The sequence below is a fragment of the Catharus ustulatus genome, chromosome 4, assembly GCF_009819885.2.
Source record: "Catharus ustulatus isolate bCatUst1 chromosome 4, bCatUst1.pri.v2, whole genome shotgun sequence".
NCBI classification, from domain to species: Eukaryota; Metazoa; Chordata; class Aves; order Passeriformes; family Turdidae; genus Catharus; species Catharus ustulatus.
The window spans coordinates 28512849-28535236 of NC_046224.1; the positions used below are offsets into that span (position 1 = coordinate 28512849).

General features: G+C 45.7%; 1 protein-coding gene across 4 annotated transcripts in view; it reads left to right on the top strand.

Moving 5' to 3' along the window:
- PAH (phenylalanine hydroxylase) overlaps positions 1-22388 on the top strand; it is a 42170-nt gene that overhangs the window by 1167 nt on the left and 18615 nt on the right. Inside the window, exons 2-4 of one of the 4 annotated variants that reach the window (XM_033057725.1) lie at positions 4249-4295; positions 7895-8576; positions 12694-12801. In XM_033057725.1, coding sequence (XP_032913616.1) covers positions 8535-8576; positions 12694-12801 — 150 coding nt within the window. In that variant the 5' untranslated portion in view covers positions 4249-4295; positions 7895-8534. Of the gene's footprint in view, positions 1-4248; positions 4296-7894; positions 8577-12693; positions 12802-22388 lie in introns of those variants that run through there. The other 3 variants (XM_033057726.1, XM_033057727.1, XM_033057728.1) reach the window with 3 other exon arrangements.

The following is a 22388-nucleotide window of genomic DNA, read 5'->3' on the forward strand; positions in this document are numbered from 1 at the left end:
CGTGCGGCGGCCGCGGGGAGGCTCGTGGCGCTCGCGTGTGCGCAGGCTGCTTTGCAAAGCCCCTTTTGCAAAAATGTGGCTGAGGATTGTGTCTCTTATAAGGGGCGGACGGGGCTCGCCCCCCCTCTTGTCCTACACACACACACACACACACACACACAGACAGACACACAGACATACAAACCTCCCCCCGCCACCCCCCGCGCTCACACACACGCACACACTGCACCTTGCGCCTTCCACGCTCCCCGGCTTTGCCGGCCGCGATGCGGGGAGCGCCGCCGCCTTTTCAGCGCGGGACACACACAGACACACGGACACACAGACAGACAGACAGACAGACAGACAGACACACACGAGCCCCCGCGCCCCCCGCCGCACACGCGCTGGCGGCCGCGCGGCCCCGCCTCCCCCCGGCACTCCCCCGCCCCGCGCGCCGCCCCCGCCGCTCGCGGGTTTGTTGTCGCAAGTGCGTGCGCCCGGCGCGTGCCGCGCTCCCGGCCCTGAGCAAACACCCGCGCCGGGGCGCCGCGCGGGCCGGGGGCGGGGCGGGGCGCGCGCGTGGGCGCCGCGGGGGGGGCGTGCGGGGGCGGGAAAGCGTGAGGGAGGAAGGGAAAGGGGGGAGCCCTGCCCGCCGAGGGGCGTCCGGGACGGGGAGCGGACCGGGCTGAGGCAGGGCGTGCGGGGCATCCCCTGCTGGGGCCACCTCAGCGGCACCTGCCGCGGCTTGGAGGGGAGGGAGGGCCGCGGTGCGGGACGTGTAGGCGCAGAGGCGTCCCGCGGCGCGGGTCGGCAGAGCGGTGCGCGCCGCTGCGGGACGCGGCGTGTTCGGGGAAGCTTCAAGTGCGGCACCTCGGCTTCTCCTTGTCCCTAGAGAGCACCGGGCCGCCTGGCATCGCTCGCCGAGCGCTGCCGAGCTGAGCTCCGTGAGTGTCCGAGCCCCACCGCCGGGGGCCGTCTTTCTCCCCCGCTTCCAGCGGCCGGAGCCGCGTGTGTCCGGCACCGCACTCGCCCCGCGGAGGCCTGATGGCTCTATTAGCCAGAGACAACGGCGGGCGAGCCGGTGGGTGATAGGAGGAGGGCGGCTGAGAGCAGAGCAGGGAAGAGACTTCTCGGGAGAAGTCACCTCGAATTACCCCTCTGGAATGCTGAGCACCACGGGGTGAACCTGTCAGGACAGAAAGAACAAACCACTCCTGGGCACGTCCCACGCGGACGGTCCAGCACGGGGAGGGAGGAGGTTTGCCTCATAAAGTCGGGGTGTGTTGGGCAGAGCTGGCAGGTGTGGAGTCAGCCCACCCTGCACTGCCAGATCCCATTTCCCAGGTCACACACTCTGCTTGCTAGGCTGGGGAAGCCACTGAGCCCCTGCTCCTCCTGTGGCACCCTGCAAAGCGGTCACCAGCTTCCCAAGCAGGCAATGGCATTGGCCTGGGGAGTCAGGATGGACCTGAAATTACTAGGAGAACTGCTCCCAGGTGAAGTCTCACTTGTGATTCAGGACCAAATGAGGAAAAGCAGCACTGAGATGCTGAGAGTTTGAGTCTGGTGTGCCTTGGGGGTCACACTGATCTTTGGGGCTGCTGCACTGCACTGAAGAATGCTGATCTTGGCATTCTCTCCCTGCCCTCCTGCCTTTCACATATCCATGTATTTCTGGAATCTCTAGCACATTTTCTGCCTTCTACTCTTGTCTCATTTCCACTTCTCTCTGCACCTTTCCATTCTGTGAACTCAGATGTGTGCGCTTTCTAACCCTCTAAAAAAAGCAGAGCCATGGTATGACAGCCTTGCCATGGTGATATTATGGCTCTAGGAAGTCCCCGGCAGGTGGCTTTAATCCCTGGTACTCACACCAGCTCCAAAGTATGGAAGGAGGGGACCTGCACAGTCCATGTTAAGGACTGGAAATGACTGCAAAAGTAAGCTCTGTGCTGTTGTTGACCTCAATTACAACAGACTGGAGCTGTAGAAATCACTTCTCATCTGCCGCTGGATCTCTGACCCTGGCTGTGTGTGTGAGCTGAAAAAGGGCTAACCAGAAACATAGCACAGGAGAATTTCAATGTGTACCTGCTAGCTAGTATTTTTATAATTTTTTAACACATCAGCTTTTAATGCATGTGTGATGAAAAATGTGAAGTAGTTCTGTGTGGTCATATTTATTTTGGGGCCTCTTCACTGATCACTGACCAGTTTCTGACTTCTAGCCCTCTGTCTCATCACATGGGAAATGTTTTGACTTGTTTTATCCACTCTTGGGCAGAACAGCCAGACCACGGCAGGATAAAATGTTTGCGTGTATTTCCTCTTTGGGGAGCCCTCCTTCTTCAGTTCCAGGTCTTCTGGATGGTTTGTTTGACATCCTTTGTCTGATGTCAGAACTCACTGCTCTGGAAGTGGTTGTTGCATCACCAGCTCTGCATTGTGACTTTGGGAAGTGCTAACAGAAATATCAAAGTAATTGCAGCCCTGTAAACTATATATATATTTAAACAGACTAATTCTTCTGGAGCAGCCAACTTCTAGAACTGGTGTAGAAGCACCATATAGGGACATTCCTGCCCTTTGTCCCAGAAGTGTCAGAATAAGACTGGAGTTTCTGGCTCCCTCTTCTCCATTCTCAGAGGGCTCTTAGAAAGACATAACCTGTGAGTCCTAGAGGTCACCAAGTGTAACTCATGTAATTGTGCCTCAGTGGCTCTGTACCCATTTGGCTACCCTGGGTCATGGTGTGTGTTTGTGTGTGGGATGGATAAGGGGGGCAGAGCCTTTTCCTCTCCTGTCTCTGTCCTCTTACTGCCACAGGGGAATGAACTCACCTGTCATATCTGAGGTAATTCCAATCTCATCAGCTCCTCTGTGTGCTCACTGTGCAGAGTAATGGCTCTGGGCCTCTGCTCACTGTACAGAGTAAGGGGCCAGATTCCTAGATAATAAATATTGTTCTGAGGTCCCCCTGCATCTATCCACTCCTATGCACAGTCCTGCACCTGTGCCTTAAAATTCTTAATTCTAATATAATGATAAATAGCCCTTGTCCTTTTCATTTGGCACTTTTATTTAGTTTATTTATTTATTTAAATTTTGAACTGTCGTTATTTTCCAGTGACTTTTTTGTGTGCCTAAATTGTAGCCACACTCATGAGGTCTTTTGAAGTCCTTCCCTTTTTTTGAAAAAAACAAAACAAGACAAAACAAAAAAAACCCAACTCTGGTATGCTTTTTTTTTTTTTTTTTTTATTTTTCTCCTTGCCACTTCTTTTCTTTTTTAAAGGCCATTTACGTTATGATTAAATGCTGTCTTGGAAAAGCAGAACGAAAGTCGTTAATCTATATAGATCTTCAAAGAATCGATACATTCGGGACTTCTGTAGGATTTGTTACACTCCATTTTGTTACAGTAGGCAGCTCGTCTGGATTTGGGCACATGTGTTTCTCTCCCTCCCCTCGCCCTCCCCCTCGCCTTTCCAGCTTCCCCCCCAAGAGTGAAAATAAAGTAAAAGGTCTTTCATGGTAAACAAAACCAGCTTATTCTCCACATAGAACACATGAATAGCTGGAAAAAAAACTTACAATAAATGGTGCATTTTTTTCTCTGCTGGGTATAGCATTCAAGATCAGTCCAGTATTCAAGAAGCAGTCCATTTTTTGCTCAGCAAGAGAGTTTAGAAAAGAAGCGTGGGGTCTATTCAAGGATCTTTTCCCCCTTCACAATTGCTGGGCTTTATGAAACCTATCTTCCATGCCTTGTCAGAGTATTTCTGGGGACCAATTAGTGCTTTGTTGCAAGGCTTCTTTGCTGAATCTTTGAGCAGCAAGAAAAAGCTCTCTTGAGTCTCCCCTTATTTTGACTATTTCAGTCATTACTCAGTGTAATAATTAATATGACAACTGGACGCTGAAGTTTGTATAGAAACACCTCGGCTGCAGGAGAGAGCGTGCAGTGGGTGGTAACAAGCTACAGATCAGACTGAGAAGCCACACACACAAGGAAGGGGGGGGGGAAGAAAGAGAGGGAGAGAGAATAATGAATGAAAAGAAAGAGAGAAAGAATAAAGATAAATAAATAGTTGGTGCAGCCTGAAGAAACATAATACAGCCTTAGAAGAAAAAAAACCCCAAACCACTTAGAATAGAGTGGGGGGGGGGGGGGGGGCGGGGGGGGGCGGTGTCAACCCCAGAGAGGTAAACTTATTTTGAAACAGTTTCCATGTGAATAAAATTTTCAAAATTTGCTGCTTTCAGAAGTCAGGAAAGTGAATTTCTCCTGAAAAGGCAAGATGTTCCTTTGGGTAAGTAATGTTTCAGGACTGTGCATTTGCACTTTTGCATACTTGATAAAGTTTAATGCCTCTTCCTAAGCGTCCCTTTATGGATATAAGAACTTAAACATGAAACCTTATTCTTGAGTAAGTGTTGCCTAGCCTGCCCAGGGTGGAAAAGGCTGGTTATTGGGGTAGCAAGTTCGAGTTTTCTTGATGTTGCATCGTCTACAAGAGGAATAAAGCCTGTGCCCCAATGAAGAATTAAAAATTATGTTTGACCAGGGACGCTGCAGAATTCTCCTCGAAAGGTGTCTTGGGATGAACACTCATCACTTCGCGGACGTTTCTTGGGCTGCCAATTAGGGCATAATAAATAATTAGAGGTTTTAAGCATATTAGATACAGCTCATGCTAATGAGCTACATCAGGTCTTGTGCTAACCTGAAGTGACAGTTTGCATATAGGGCTGAAAAAAAAAAAAAAAAACCAAAAAAAAACCCCAACAAAAAAATCCCAAAAAACAAAAACCCCAAACCAGCCCCCGAAGCAGCTTTCCCCCCGCGGCCCCGTCCCGCTCGCCCTCCGCAGCTCCCGCGGGTCCCCGGCGCGCTGCTCCGCTGCCCTCCGCGCCCGCGGGGCCCTTGGCTGCCGGCTCTGCCGGTGGCCCCATTGTGCGGCCACGAGTTGTGCGTCCGTCACAGCCCCGGGGGATAAATCACACCGGGCTGCCCTCCCGCATACCCCCAGCGCCACTTTTTGGAGAGCTGAATTTTTTGGGTGGGGGGTGGTTTGCTCCCGGCTCCTCCGAAGCGGGTGTCGCCTGGCAGGAGAGGCAGGAGAGGGTTTGGGTGATGCCTGCGCAGTCTGGGAAGCGGATCCGCCGCTGTTCCCGGGGAGGGCAGGCAGCGGGGACAGCCGGGTCCCGCCGGCCATCCCTGCCGTGAGGACACAGTGCCACCTCCCGGCCACCCGCGCCCGGGAGTGAAGGAGCCGTGGAAATCCGGGGAGGGATGGATGGCGTGCAGCCCTGAGGTCTCGGGAAGCTCGGCTCTGCAGTGAGAGGGGATATGGCTGGGCGGCTTTGCCAGCATCATGTAGAGGGAGGTGCGAGGAAATGCTGCCTGTCAGGGGTGTAACGGAGAGCTACAGCACCCTGAGATCTCTGGTAAATTCATTCGCAATATTGATTAGGGGGATGTCCCCCTGCCATGCACACACAGACAACTCATGGAATCCTCATTGGGAATCTTTTCCGCCAGCTTCTGTTTTCATTAGAAAATCCCCCTTCCAGTGCTCCCTGACATGCTCTGGGACATCCTGAACCAGCAGGGCAGGCAGGCAGCTGCAGGCCAAGGATAGACCCAGAGTCCTGGCACAGGAAGGGACATCCTCACCCAGACACCAAGACTAACAGCTCCAAGGAATTCTGCAATCAGGCAGTAAAAAACGGTCTGAAAAGCAGCCAAAGCCCGTGGGCCCTTGAACTCGCATCGTGCCGGCCAGGGGAGCCTGCCAACTTCAGTGCAAAGAGCCCTGGGAGCTGAGGCTGAGAGCACAGCCAGAAAGGACTACATGTAGTGTAGGCACCCAAAGAAAGTGTGTTTTGGAGGGAGAACAAAACCAGTGTGCTTTTAGGCAAAGACAAGGTGGGACATCAGTGCATATCTGCATATGGTTGAAAGAAGAGGGGGTGCACGGTGCTGCAGCAAGAGCCCAGAGCAGGACTAACAGACGTAAAGCCCAGATGGTCACACTGTCCGGGGAATCATGCACATGAGGAATCTTGAAACCCAAGTGGGAAAAGCTGGTTGGCAGTGTAACTGCAGAGGGATGAACCCATGCTTAGTATGCTGAAGTAGTACTTCAAAGAGGACAGGGAAGCTCCAGCAGTTTGGACTCTGACAGGGCCTGAGGTAGCAGATGATGATGCAACTGCATATTCCTAGAATATACCCCCACACACCACTTTGCTCCAAAACAAGAGAATTTGGGAATTCCTCCTGTCAAGACAGAGCTTTGTTTGCTCCAGCCAGTGCCTTTGCTACCAGGCAACCTCTGACAGTGCAGACTGATTGATCAGTGGACTGGTGGCAGTACACTGGTGGCATTATTATGATTGTGTAACAACAAGGGTAAGATATAATCTTGCAAAATAAGTACAAAAAGCAGGGGGTAGGAGGCAAAATAGATAATTGCAAAAATTTGGCATGAGCAGCATTTTGGGTATGTGATATTTTACTTGGTCTTGCCATTGTCATTGGGTAGAGTGAACATATGTAAGAAAAGGGAGGGAGAAAGGGAAGGAACAAAGACCAAAAGCATGTAAAAGCCACAAAGAAGTAAAAGAGAGATGAAAGATTAGTGAAAAGAGAAGGAATAAGGAAATAAGGAGGAAGGCACAAACAGAGAAAAGAATAGTTTATCTCACTGAAAAATACACCAGGTTGCAAGGTGTGTGGTGAAAGTAAGCAAGACTTGTTGCTGTAGTCTGTCTTGTCCTGCACAGAGGCTATAATCAGACTTGCCACCATCCTCATTTCATTTTTATTTTTTTCTGAGGTGGGCTTCAACCTCCCTATCATGGATAGGGCTGTGTCTTGTGCTGTGCAAACACAAGACATAAAATACTGGCTACTGTAATGAATTTACTGGCTGAGTAGTTAAAAAACTGGTAGTTTTTCCACTGCTGGCAATTACTGGGGATACTTTCCCCTACAGTTCTGCCTTTCCTTGCCCCATCCTACTGCCATGTGAGCAGGGTCCAGTGTGTTTAGTGTGCATCATGTTTGGCTATCTTGACCTGCCAGCCCATACCACAAGCTTGCTGATCTGTTCAGAAACAACTTTCTATCACTACAGGCAGTTTCAGGATGCTCAAAGAAGCAGCTCTTCTGTATTTGCACCCAAAGCACTGAGTTGCTTCTGATGCACGTTATGTAATCGATCATTTCAGTGGGACGGATTCTGACTCCACAGTCATGGGGTCCAACACAGATTTGCAGTGAGAACCATGAAAATGGCTCCACTCAGATTCCCCACTGTAAGGCTGGTGGGTTTTGTACTTATGAACAATTTACAGTAAGTCTTCGCTAGCATTCACCAATCTGAGGTTGCATAGCTGTGTGTAGTAGAGCTTCCCTCAAGGACAAAATAACTGTAAAGAGAATTTGTCTTCATATTGAAAATATAGCAAGACTATCTGCCTTGGCACAATTTGTCTCTGTAAGATTTCATCTTCCCAAATAGCAAGATAGATGCCTAGTTGCTTCATTTTTTTCACCTCCCCTCTGATATTGGGCTATAGCTTTCCAATTTCCTTTACCCTCTTTGGTGACTCTCATTAAGTCAAATCTGGGCTCTTTCATATAATACTTTACTAACCTTTCCTGAAATCATTTATACGTGTCCCACCCTGTTCCCCTTGTGCTTTTTATGGCTGACACCAAACGCAAGCACTCGTACATCATCTGCAGTTTTTGTTCTGCCCTGGAGCTCTGACCTACTCTTTCCTGCTCTTTTTCTTCCTTTACCTTCTTCGCTTTCCCCATGCTCAGGCCCATTTCCCGGTGTGAGGTTCATGCAGCTAACTCCTATCTCATGCTTTCCTTGTACTGGTGTCTCTCCAGTGTCCAGTGAGTGGAGTGGTGTCTCCTGCCCTCTGACCTCTTCAGAAGCAGCCCCAGAGGCCCTACTAAAGGACAAATCTGTCAGCTGCTGTGCCTTCTGTGCAGTCTTCCGTGCCTGATGTTTGATATCCAAAGAACACATCCTGGAGAATGTCTGATGCCTGTCCAAGGGGAGTGATCCTGATGGGAAACCCACCTGAGGCTGAGCACGCAGCTGCAGTAGGAAGGAACAGGCTGGGGGCTTGAACTGAAAACAATGTGTTGACGTGAAAAAATGAAAACAGCTGATGTTGATCAGGAGGAGGAAGGCTGTTAATTCAGAGCATGCCGCTCCTCTATGTTGGGTGCAGATAGAAACAGTCTGCTGGAGAGCTGCTCCAGGCTGACTATCTCTTGCAAGCCCTATGCCAGCCTGGAGCGGCTGTTCGTGTGCCAGGGGTGGGTGGGGTGGGCGTGCGTGCAGGGAGAACGTCCCCTTGGCATGCTGTCCAGGGGAGGGAGCAGGGGAAGGGATGGCTTTGCCTTGCTTGCTCTGCTTTAAATACCTTTGTACAGATCTCTGGCCACTGCAGTTAGGTCAGAAGGCTTCACCTGCGGTAGTGAAGGGGCCTCCCTGTGTGGGCATTGCTGCCTCTGCAACATGGACTCACAGCACTACAAAATGAATGGTGATGCTTTCCAGGTAAGTGATGGGGTCTGTACCTGCTTTTTGCAGAGGTGAAGGGGTGTTCTGCCCCACTCCTGCACTCCTGTCCTCTGCTTTCTGAGAGGCAGTGTGACCCAAGGGGGGAAAAATCAAGGTGACTTGTCATGATGCTTTGCAGTACCTGAACAATTTTGGCAGCCTCCATACTTGTCTCCTGTTAATTGTGCTCACAAAAATGCAGTGGGAATGCAAACATTGCAGCAGTATCGTTGCATACATGGCAAAAAGACAAAGAATCAGAAAGGACCAGAAGCTTATTAGAGGTCTTAAATGTGTGTGATGAAAAAAAGCTGTCTTCTTTTCTTAAAGGAAAACAGATTAAGTTATGTGCTCTTCTGGTGGAATTTTTGTTAAGTTTCAGGATTCTCTTGTCCTCTTTTTTAATGTTTACTGACTGACTTTGAACTCTTTGCTTTGGGAAATACCAGAAAGACCTGAAGTTCATGCACTGATGTTACTGAAAGAGCAAGTGATGTAACCTGAGGCCAGCATGGTTAATTATTAGGACAAAATTCTGCACTTATGTGTCCTATGCAATCCTGCTGAAGCCAGAGACAACTGCATCAGATGTGAAAACAAAAGGGCTTCTATTTTTTATAAGAGCAGAGATGCCAAGGAAGCCTGTATTCCTACTGCTTTGTATGCTGAGGCTGAACTTGCATAAAATTTCTCAAGGGTCTCACCTTGCTGCTTATCCAAGTTGTGCAATTTCTTGGTTCTAATGACGACTCCAGTGATCAGCATTTAAATGCCTTAAGAAATCTGACTTGGAAACTAGTTTTCATCTTCACAAGTAACTTAGAAATCTTTTAATTTGAATTTTTTTCCCTTCCCTCCATCCCTCATTTTGCATATCTAGTAAGTTTGAACTTTACAACAGGGAGGTGAAAATTTTATATTGCTGAAATTGCAAGAAAAACTTTCTCAGGCTTTTAACAGTTTTAAAAGGCTTTAACAATTCACTCTGAAGGGCTTTAGCTAAATGTCTCAACAATGGATTAGAAGGCTTTCAATAACACAGGATTGTGTTATTGACCCCTAATACTGCCGCTTTCCAGGCATCCCTATCTGTGCCAGAATAGCAATACCAAGCTATTGGTAGCAAAGTGCTAACTAAAAATGCAGGTTTGGGCTCAGGTAAACCTATCCTGGAACTTGGATAACACTTTTCTTGAGATTGTATTAGGTACAGGCATGGTTCATTCTCATCAACTGCTTCCTATTGTATTTCCTGGAAAAAAAAAAGAGCTGGAAGAAAATTAAATCTGAATTTATTGCACACTATAAATCACATATCATAGAGACAATATTTCAACACATTAAAATTGTTTATTTGACTTTGAATCATAATCACAATAGTAACAGAACAGTGTAATACCCCAAAGCTGCAATTCCTTCATCTGTGTTGAGGAATGAGAAATTGAAGCCCAAAGTGTGAATGGAAAAACTGATCAACAGTTAAAACAATGCAGAAGTACTACAAAAAGCTCAACAATAATGTGAGTGCCTGTGTTTTTGCTGCTATCACCTTTGGTACACATGTTGAGTTGAGGTTTATTGTCTGCAGTGTGTGTGGATGCAGGCTGCCTCCATATATACTGACAAGAACTGGGTACCAGGAAAACAACCATTTTAGTTTTCTCCTTTGCAATTAAAGATGTCACCTCTGTGGCAGGCTCAGGCATGGACTGATGCTCGTTAAAAGACCTTCCAGGGAACTGAATGCACATGCAGATGTGAGAGAAGTTAAGCAATTATGAGGCTGTCTACAGCATTAGTACCCCTACTCCCTGCTGCAATGTGTCTTTCTCTTAAGCACCAATATAAATCAATTTACAAGAGTAAAAGGGAAAATGACTGAGGACAGATTGAAAGAAGCTGATCTCAAAAAATCAAGGCTAGTTACCAATGAGTTTGGAAAGGCTTTTTAAGACTTTTTTGTACGTTGAGATTGTACAAAGAGATCAATTACTATCATCAGAATTACCTTGCAGGACTATAACTTTGCATTATATCCCCTGCAAGTATCCAAACCACAAATTCTTCATTTGCACATGCATTTGAGTCAGTCTGTCTTATAAGTTGGTCCTCACAGTATGACTTAGCAAGAACATTTTAAATATATAACTGCATGTCTTTTAGAGCAGTTTCATTGCAGACAGCGAAAACCAAAATCTCGATCCATTGGATGGACAATGGTAGAGCCAGTTCTGTCCTTAAGATCAGTTTTGGCTGGGGTGGGTGAAAACAGAAGGAAAAAGCAATGCATGGACTGTATTTGAGATGACAGTTTTGGTCACAGTACCATAAAATTTTAGTACTACAGACATTTGTTTTGACTTTTGCCAGACTCCTGTCATTGTTTTCCCTTGTGGTTGCTTGAGGTGTAAATGGGTTTAATTAGCCAGCTAACACATCACTTCCAGCTGCTTTTCCTCTTGGTCCTCCTCAAGTAAGAGCTGGGCTGATGCCCTGGCTGGATGAGGACTCAGGAGGCACAGAGATGCTGCAGGAAGTGTCACAACTGAACAGGTGGCAGTCTTCCTTCTTGTGCATAAAGCCAGCCCTTCTACTACTGTTCCCACCAGAGGTCCCTCATAAAGCTGGAAGACATTTGGAAAACCTTTGCAGCCTCTGCAAACAAAGCCAGATAGAAAAATGTGTGGTCAGTCTGTTAGCAGCAGCCTTGGAGGCAGCCTTGGAAATGGCTTGAAGAATCAGCAATTATTTACTTTACAAAAGAAGGCAGCTCTTCATAGCTCTGCCTCAGGAAATGTAGGCCCACCAAGAACTTCATGGCTTCAGGGCAGCTGGATTTGATTATTAATTTGTGTTCTACAAAGGCTATCTTTACTGAGGACAATATTTGGGAACTGGGACTCTTTTTACTCTGATTTATATGTTCGATTGAGCAATAGCCATAATGAGGGCAAGCTCTGCCTGAAAATGCAGATCTTTATAAGGAATATTTGAATGGGTACCTTGACTCAAGCTTTAGCCCAGGACTTGTTACACCAGGATTCCTCTGTATTGCACATATCTGGTGCGATCTTTGAAATACCAACCACAGACAATTTGTCCAAGGCCAGTAGGTGTTAAAAAAAAATAAACAAGTAAGTAAGATGTTAATGTGACCTCCAAAAGGTTGTGAATCAAACTTCCTGTGATATCAAAAAAATTTAATGATTGAAATCTCAGCAGGCATTTACCTGCCAGGCCAAGTACCCAGCTTTTAAGATCTGCCTCTGCTCTAGGGCTCAGTTTGCTCGTTCTGAACTGGTAAAATAGCTCTTCCCTGCTTGACAGAGTTTTTGTGAAAAGAAACACCTGTGGAGACATGCAGGGACATTCTAATAATGAGAATCATGAAAATAATGTAAAACCTTTGAGAGTACTGGAAATTGCCTTTTGAAGTTTGCAGAATAGAAAATCCGTAAGAGAAAGGGAGCAAACGTAAATGAAAACACATTTTGCCCTGAATCTTACCCATTATGCAATTTAGGGAAGATCTAAATGTTTCCTCCAACTTTTTTTTTTCCCTTTTGATTTTCTTTGCTTGATGTTGTTATTTTATTTTGAAATCACCTTCCATATCCTTCCTGTGAATACTACCTCTCTCCTGGGAATACCTGGAAGGTACAAGCAGAACAAAAGGGAAACACAGATTGTGGTCTGCATCTCTGCCCAGAGCTCATCTACATTGCTCTGCTTAACCCTGAGTGTTGATGAACAGGAAGCCTGAGGGAAGGGCTTTACACTATAGCTGGAACCAAAGTGCAGTAATATTTCCAGTCATCTCTGAGGGGTGAAGTCATGCAAGGATGGTATTAGGGTTATTTGCATGTTCCTTTTGACTACCTTGTTCTCATGAGGGCTCTAGTTTGAGAGAAGGGATTTGGATCTCTACCATCATAAATCAGCAGTCCCAGAGCTACTCTGCTTCTTGCAGCAACTCTTGTCTTGATTTCCACTTAGAGCTCTTTTATACCCTATTTATATTGCTGGTGCTGTGCAAAAGGGAAATGGAGAAAGGCGAAACTGACTCCTAGGGTGAATGGTAGTAAATTTTGTTTGTTTTTTTATTTCCTTTCAGGAATCTAGGTACATTGAAGACTCCCCCAATAAAAATGGTGTGATTTCTTTGATTTTCTCTCTGAAAGAAGAAGTTGGGGCACTGGCTAAAGTCCTGCGCACATTTGAGGTAAATATTTTCCTTCAGGTCTTTACAATTTTGTATTGCAGCCACATTTTCTCAGAGCCTTGGAGATCATGATTCTATTTCATTGCTACTACAGGGGAAGGCACCCTGCATTTCTTTTCTGAGCTTAAAATCCCTTAAAGTCTTGGAGCAGAAATAGCTTTTTTTAACTAAAGCGTCTTCCTTTAACTGATATGAGGGTGGGGAAAAAAAAACATTTTTCCACCTAAGAGGGAAATATTTGACCATAACTGCTGTAGTAAGATGTAGGAGTGAGTTGGACTGTGACTTAAGATTGACTTATAATCAAATAATTTGCCTTATAACTTGTGAAGCAAATATAACCTGCATGTGATCCGTGTGACTCACACTGTGCATTGCATGAAGTATTTCTGCTGGGGCAGATCTTAGCTCTTGTCCACCTCAATAAATCTGATATAAAAAATTCTACCATCTCCCACCTGCAGTACAGAGAGGGTAGAGGGTACCTACAGAACAGCATAAAAATGACAGCACTTTTTTTATACCAAAGGGACTCAGTAATTTATGCTGAGTTATTTGGAAAGCTTTTGGGGAAACAAGACGCCGTTCACCTTTCAGGACATTATGTGCCTATTTATTCTTGCAGAAATATTTCCCAGATGTCATGAATGTTGTTTGAAAAGCACGAAATCCTTGTAATTCAGGATGGCTGTGTTGCAACACACAGAGCTGTGTACTCTGTGTTCCCAAGCAAATATACTTTTATTATCGGTTCTGTGGCTTTTTTTTAATGCAACAGTTGTGCCTGAAAACAGCAATTTCTTTAAAACGCTCTAAGTTGCAGCCTGCATATTTTCCATTCATAAATTGAATTTACTAGGAAATGAAAGGTTGTGTGTTATGGCTACAAAGGAAAAATAATTATGAGTTATAGGACATATTTGATTCATTAAGATAAATGGAAATTCGCACCAACAACAGAAGAGCAAGTCTAAATCTGAATTGACCGTAGAGTCTGGTAAAATGTCCATGTGTCAGTGATGTCCATGTATGTAAGTGAATGAATGAGACTGTTAATATTCTCTTATTAAATGCATTGCTGTCTACTAGCTAAAGTACTGTCAGGTCTAAAGAAAAATTTGTAGAGGAGCTGGTATAGGAAAGCGAGAAGTAACCATTTATTGGATGTTAATTTTCTTGCCCCAAAGCAGATACCTAAACAAGACCAAGAGAGTTATGGTTTTTCCCAGTGCCCCTGGTTGCAGCTGAGAGGTTGGGACTCCATTGGTTTTCCATCCTGACAAAGCCTATTCTTTTTGTGCTTGCTTGCAGCCACATCCAGCACCAAGGCTTAATAAGAGACCCGGTATAGGTGCTCTTATATAAGTTTTACATTTGGCATTTGCAGCAGGGGGATGGATGGATTGAATTTAATGGTACAAGAACAGCTCCTCAGGGCTATTGTTAGTGAATTCCTGGTGTAAACCAGGGCTGTCTTTGGGCTGTTGTAACTCTGTTCCAAGAACTGCACAGAGGTGTAAGTCTTACATATGTGCACAACTGAGAAAACTTTCCCCCTTTGCCATGTGGGCCATAGCTATGGTGCCTCAGAGAAACAGACTTTGTGTCAGTAACATCCACAGCACAGACAGGGAAAGTGGTGATAGGCAGGTGAAGAGTGGAAACAAACAGGAAGAATCTAGGGGAATTTTTTCATCTTGTACTCTTTCACTGTCTAATAACATGAACTGTGAGATGCTGCAGGAGTTAGCTCAGACTCTCTGTGGGTGGGCTCCTTGGGCAGGGAGATTCCCAGCCTTGTCCCCTGGTTTGTGTCACCAGCCTCTTGCTGGCTTGTGGAAATGCAGTGGATTTGTCTCAGAGGGGCCTCACAAGAGGAGATGTGAGGATGGCTGCTCCAGCTGTCATTGCCTCATGCAGCCACATGCAGTAGGAAAAGAGAAAACTGACAAGCCACAAATAGGATCAGGCTGTTTCCAGGAGCAGATATGGCACTGTAATTGTTGACTTCATGGAGGGGGTCCCCACCTTGTGCAGCTGCCAGTGCTGATGGCCACGTGTTGCATGTCTGTAAAGTTTCTGCTTCTTGCTGAGGCTGGGAGCTGCCCAGATTCCTGGCACCTCTCTGGGCACTCATGGGAATGCAGGCAAAGAGCTCAGCTCAACCCTCTCCTCCCAGCTCAGATTTGGGAGTGATTAAGGGACAGTGCCTCCAGCACGGACTTTGCCTCTTTTCTAGACAGTCTGTAAAACTTGTCTGGGACATGAAGGGAGAGGAGGAGGGCTGAATGAGCTATAAATATCAAAGACTTGAAAATGTGCCCTCTCTCCCAGGAAAGGAAGCATGGAAACAAGATCCAGACTGAGTCACAGGGAGTTGAGAGGATAACTAAAGAAAGGAAAGATCTTGAGGTGCCGTCAGCACACAGGATGTCTTTCTGTAGAGCAGGTTTCCATGTGGACCTGGGAAGGTTTATCTTCTCCTTGGTTTAAGAACTGGAAAAAAAAAATTGTTACTCTGGTAGTATTGTTCAGCCTCTCTTGAGTCCCCTCCTGGGATGCAGTCCCAGGTTCACATCCTGCCCATGTCCCTCTCCTGTGCTGGGGTAGAACTGTCCAGATTTTGGGCCCTGCCACAGCTTGTTCTCCATGGGCAGCAGGAGTCCAAAGGGTGTGCTCTAGGCTGGGTCTGTCCTTGGATATCATGAGGTCCAAGATTTCTGGCTCACCAAGCATTATGGCAGGTAAAATCTCTACTTGTCTACACAGCAAACCACCCAGGAAAAGAGTTAGTGTTCAAACACAGCCCAAATGGAAGGGTCAAGCCCCTATTATGGGTGCCAAGGGGGAGGCTCAAGGCTAAGGGCTACAGAGTTTTCATGGCATGGAATTATGTCCTCTAATTGAGACAGCAAGTTAAGATAATTTCAATGTGTTTTGTGGAAAAAGTAATGTTTGTCCTACTCAAACATCCCTCAGGATTGCTCATGCAGTTGGCAGAGTACTGCATACTCTCACATTTGTTTATTTTGCTCAAAGACCCAAACTGTAGTTTTCTGTTCAGGTCCCAGTTGCACACAAGTATGTGGCTACATACACGCATGTGACAACTCTTAAGTTTCCCATGTAGCTTGAAGGCTTTTTCCTGAGGAATCTCCTCAATGAACTCAGCTTTTGTCTTCATTTTTTCCAAAACATACTTGATCATTTCCACCTTTTTCTTATGTTTGCTTAGGAAGACCCGTCTGAAAACCAGACCACAGCAGGCTTCTAAGCTTTTCTGATCCCTGGTTCTTGTCTCTTCTCTCTGTTTGCAAATCCTTGCCTGACTGAATGAATCTGTTCCTCCTGGACTGCTCTGTGCCACTGCCCCTGCAGTCCCTTTTCACCTGTCCTGTGGAGAGATGTGTCCACTGGGCCAGATTCACGCTCTGATGTGCTGTGAAGTGCTAGCAGCTCAGTCGTGCTCAGCAGTAAGCAGATTGCTAAAAGTGAATCTACTTTGCCTCCACTAGCTACTCTGTTTGTATATTGGGATGTGGCGGATATTCACTTTTTGCTTGTCAAACTGAATTGTTTTGCACTTGAAAAGCTCCTCTGTCCTCATTGCAGGCTTGAGGGTGGCTGTAGGGACAGCATAAACCCACCAGCAGGGTCACTACACCAACTTCATTTTAGTGGGATCTGCTGTACACTGAGGTACTCCTTGATGCAGTCCTGTGCTGCTTACTTCTGTTGTAGAAGATGACAGCTAGCCAGTCAAATCTTGAATAAATATCTTTGTGTGAAACAGAACAGCACACATGAGTAAAATATCATGCTTAAAATCAGAAAGACAGAACACTCATCGTGAAATTGTGTTTCTTTTTTGATTCACTGGACACATCAAAAATGTTCTGAGTATAAGTTGAGGCAAAAAAAAGATAACTCTTCTTAAGGTTTCTTATCAAAACTGAAAAAGCAAAACTGAACACTTCGAGTTGGCCCAAGTGTTGCACTTGGTAGATATATTTAATTCTCTGCAGTGATTGAAATTGTGAAGAAAAGTGAAGAAAACCCCACATTGTTCCCCCTCAAAGATTGCCTTTTCTGTAATTAAATTCATCATTAAAATACCAGAAATAAGAATTTCCATATACAAAAAGGATTGCGTTCAGTTTCCACTGGAGATTTTCCACATGAATTTGTGAGTGCACTAATCTTTGAAGTTCTTTTTCTGATGGATTTACCAACTGTAGATCACCAGCTGTTTTAAGTGGCAAACATTGGAATACATTACCAGTTTGCTTAACCCATTGTCAGAGAGGAACCTTCTGTCTTTTCCTCACTGGTGGGACCTTCTCAGACATAGAGCAGGACTTCAGTGCAAGGTGCAGCCATCAGTGGGTAGGGCTCTAGCTCAAAAGCAAAAAAAGAAGTTGATTTGCACCAAGTACTCCTACTCCCAGAGTAAGTTACTGTCCTGTGGGGGTAAGTTACTGCTCCATGAAAGGATGACATGGGAGCTACAGGCTGTGCTAAATGAGACCTGGCACTTTTGGAGTCAGCAGAGGTAACTGTGGTCTGTTTCTGTTTAGGAACTTTATTCCACAGAAGGTCCCATGTGAGTGTTATCTCTTTGGCCCCTGGGAGGGTATTTGCTCTGTGGTGGTTGGGGTTGTTTCCTAATCAGGGGAAGAAAACAGTCATTTTGGCCAGGGGGTGTGTTGGAAGTGTCCAGGCCATAGGTGAACAGGCCAGGCTTGCCTCTACAAGATTGGTTTTTTGTTATACTGTGCATATGCACAGCAATGATCATTTCATGACACTGCTCCAAATCCACATCCTTGGTCTTATCCCTCCTCTTCCTATGGCCACAAGAGCAGGACTTCTTATCTCATGAACCAGCACAGGTTTAAAGAGAGGAGTGCCCTCTTCACAGCTGCTTGTGCAATGCCACACACTGTCACATGTTTTTGATTTGTCCTGATCCATGTGTTTTGTAGCCAGATTCTGCTGCAAGCCAAATTTTAGGGGTGGAGCAGAAGTACTGAGTGACGGACACCAGGGGCTGCTTCAGGGCCAGCTGCCCTCTGGTGCTCTTTGCTGGCAGGGACCTGCTCTGGGACACTTGGCCTCCATAAGCTTAGAAGGAGCACCCTAGCAGTTGCAAAGGAGAAGGTGGGGAAATGCCATCTCCAGCTGAGAAGCTTGGACAGTAAAGCTGAATCAGATGGCTGCCTTTACCTTTGCTTTTGGAATCCATGGCTGAAGGCATCACTGTAACTTCCAAAGTCCTCTGATCTATGAAAATTAGGCACTGAGCTTACACTTCTGAAAGCATCCTCCTTCAGGAAACCCTGAACTATACCGTGGCAAGGGTTAAAAGAACATCTCATCTGGATTTTTTTGGTACCAGAAAGTGCAAGTAAAATAATTCTTTTGGGAGATTTTATGTAAATTCTCACTTAGTGTTGATTAGTGGCACCATAGTGTTGTTGAAAGTTCTTCATCTGCTAACAATGTGGGGTGTCCTGATGAAGCCAAATCTAATTAATGACAACAGTCATGAAAACAAGCTGCAGCTGGATTTCACAGCTGCACTTAGTTTCAGAACCATATATAGGAGCACGTAGTAATTAGTGAACAGAAGGATGTGTGAATGTTATGGGAAGTAGTAACTCATAACTTTCAGAAAGTATCCCTCCCTACTGAAAGCTTCACTGTGTAGCTGTGAACACACAACTTTCCTTTTCCAGTGACCTTTAAACAGAGGGTGCGACTAAATTCTCTTGTCAGTGACCTCAGCAAGGCTGTTGGTGTAGTGCAACACCGGTCGGGTTCTCTCCTGTTGTTTTGGGGCAGCTGCAGCATAGGTGTGCTCAGTTAGGACAGAATAACTGGGCAAGGGGCTGGAGCTGCTTCACAGAGTCTGAGAGGAAGCCAAGGCTGAGATCCAGCACTGTGAGGTAAGGCAGGGAGGGACATGGGCAATCTCCTCCCTGCATCCATCATTGTCCCGGTTTTAAATTGATATTTGTATCGCTACCCCCTTCTAACTCAGAACTAATTCTAGCTTGATTTTTGAGCTCTGAGAAAGTATCTAGAGACTTCCTTCTCTAATGGGCAGTGATACAGGTCCAGTTTACTTCCATATTAAAATAACAAAAACTGAGTTCCCCCCCACCAGGAGTGGGGGGTTTTAAGAAAAAAAACTGCAGCAGACACATGGTTGTATGACGGGATGTGTCCATAGGGAAAAGACTCAAACTCTCCCCTGGTCATAAACCTGAAGAGGAGGAGAGAAATACCAACCTGCTCTCCAAGTTCCTTGCAGCTGCAATGGGTGGTGGGGTGAATTTCAGCAAAGACATACCTAATATCACTCCATGGGCTCACTCTTAGCAGCTCTAAAATAGGAAGGGCAGAAAAGAGCCATGTTAGTTATCCAGATGGGAATCCAGCCACAAATTGGTGACAGTTGACATCTTCCAAAGGTGTTAGTTTAGGAGTTAGGTTCCATCATCAAAAAATAGCTCATAAAACTGGAATAACTTTTATTAGGTGACTTTTCAAGGTAAACGTTGTCAAGATGACATTCTCTACTAAAAATCAGAGATTGAAAACTGCTTAAAATGTACAAAACCAAGACAGTGCTCCCATTCTCCTTTCTCGGGTGACTACTTGTCTCCAGAAGTTGGAGCTTTAAAGAAAACATCAGCTATTGGGAGAAACATGATGCAATTGCAAGATTTGGCAACATCAAGGATAGAAAAAAGTTCTGAACAATGTGAAACTATGAAGATTGAACACTAGATGGAGTAGTTGGACTGGAATGAAATTGAGATTTGTAAAACAACTCTAGTAACAGAGCTGCTGTAAATATTTTGAAATCAAGGGTTTAGTTGCAAGGCACAGCACACAAGAACACATTTCTCCAGGAATGGCAGTTCAGAGAGTTAGAGATATGCTGCCAGATTCTTGCTCTAAAAACAGTCACCAGAAGGGTTCTCCCTTCAGCTTCTCTGTTGTGAGGTCCTGATGTCTCGGCACAAAAAGGTAACTGGTTGGCTCTGCACGTTGCTGAGTGGCAGATATCCCTCAAATAAACAGCAAAGCAGCTTGACACTCTGTGGGAAAGTGTTCTGCTTCTCTCGGATGTAAGAAAGGAGTTAACTCTCTGCATGGGCTCCTTCCTTCATCTTCTTTTTGCCCCCTCTTTTTCTCACTGTCTAAGGTATCGATACTCCTACTGCCTTAAGCACATCTCGCGCCCACCCTGCAGCTTATCTCTTCATTCCCAACCCCTGCATCATGCCATTAATTTTGGGTGCAGCTGCTCACTGAGCCCAGCTGGAGAGTTGATACAATGGAAGAGTCACCTGATCAAAAAGCAAAGGGATGCAGTTTAAGGAGCCTTAAACTGGAGAGAAGAAAAGGTGCTCATATTGTGGCCCTCCAGTAGTCAGAGGGGTCCTATAAGAGAGAAAGATGGGGACAGAGTCTTTAGCAAGGCCTTTTGTGATGGCAGATGGGGTAATGGTTTTAAATTAAAAGAGTGAAGGTACAGAGTAGGCATAAGGAAAAAAAACCTTTTAGGATGAAGATGGTGAGACGCAGTGAAAGCGAAGCAGCTCCTTGTGCCTGCTCTCTGTTAGGAGCTCCCAGTGCCTCACCACATGGACAGGACAATGTGCAGTCTGTTTGGGAAACAGGGCTGTGGAGGCCTAAAACAAACTGTCCCTGAGGCCAAGGACAGTGATGGCCATTGTCTCCTGCAGACAGCCCTATGAGGATGGCATCTCTTGGGAGCAGCAGTTGGTGAATGTGCTTTTGACCTTTTCAACTTATTGTATTGGTATCTAGCCAAACAATTTGAGTTCATCTGTAGTGTGCAATGCTCAGGAAATAGAGTAATGACATATATGTTTCCTACCAGGGAATAAACTGCCTTTTGTGGAGGAGTAAATCAGGCCTTTGCTGCTGATGGCCAGATGCCCTCCTGCACTGTGCAAGCACTGAGAGGAGCAAAGAAAACCCAAAAGAGGGATGTACAGTTTAAAAACCTTCCCTTTTCCTTCTTTGTAGGTGAAAAGTAGATCTACAGTGTTATTTTGAAATCCTGACCCCACTGTAGTGGGGAATTTGCCATTGGCACCAGCAGGGCCATCACTGCATCCCATATAGTTTGTTGTCTTCTTTAGCCTGAAAGACAAAAAAGAAAAGTTTTTCTAGGGATGTTGACCATCATGTGTCAGCCTCTCTGACTCTTCTCTGGGTAATGATTCTATGATTCCATGATTTTCAGGCCCAGATTTTCCTCCAGGGATTTGTATATTCCTCCCAGGGTACAGAAGCCCAGATCTGGCTGTGGCATGCTGTGTCTGCAGCACCAGTGTGAACCTGGCAAGATGGTCAGGTGGCAAAGTCAATGTCCACAGAAACCTGTTTAAAAGGTTTTTCTCAAAAAAAAAAAAAAACAAAAACAAAAACAAAAAAAACCCCAAAAGATAGCAACGTTTTCACATTCAAATTGTATTCAAATTATAGTGCTCAAGAAAACATATGAGTTCAGTTAACAGGGGTAGATGTTCCTGGACTTTTCTTTTGGACTTTCTGTTTTGTTTCAGTTCTTGTTTTTCCTGGAATTTTTGTTTGCTTTTTGTTGGAAAAATAGGATTTTAAGCTACTTGTTGCTTACATGGCAGCATATCTGAGGTCAGGCTCCCACTGACTCTAGTCGTCAAGGCTATGGTTGCCAATGATCTTTTTCTTCAGAGCTAGGAGACACTGCTGATGGTCAGCAAAGGTATTTGGTGAAACAGAACTTGAATTTCTGAGCTAAAGAATCTTTCTCTGTGAGGGTGATGAGCACTCACGAACAGCTGCCCAGAGAGACTGAGGAGTCTCTAAACTTGACTGAACATAACCCTGGGCAACTTGAGCAGATTACTGTACTTTCTTAATTCCAGAGGATCCATTCAACCTCACCAACTCCGTGATTCTGTGATTTAAACCACTCATCATTTTATTTGTACAAACTTGGGCTACCTTTTTTGGTGCAGATCCATGTTTCCCTTTGGATCTTTGCCCAACAGCTGCTCACAGCCCTGGAGACTGCAGGTGGCTTTGCAGGTGACTGTGCAGAGGTTTGGCAGAAGCTTATCTTATGGAGTGCCCAGCTGCCTGCTTGTCTAATCTTCTCTCAAGATGCTCATCAAGGCAGCATTCAGTTTCCCATGAGAGGGTACCCTACAGGTGGAATGCCTTTTTGCTGTGTTGATCCTGGGGAAATGCCTCTGTCAACATAGACAAGCTCTCATTATATGCTTGAGGTACTGGAGTTGCCATTTACAGTACAAAACTTGTATCCTGCTTCCACTTTTCTCTAAGCCTTCAGTAGTGCCAGCTCTTTCTGAGGGTGCGCTGTACAAGAGTGAATCCCACATGTTTTCTCATTCTTCTTTTCTATTTCTCTCTTTGTCGTGGAAGCCCTCAAATCCAGTGGCCTCTTTTGAGTTATTTGGATGATACAGTATGGTTTGTTGACTGACACGTGTATTTATCCAGTCTTTATGTCATGTTCCTTCCCCAAAAACTCTGGGACC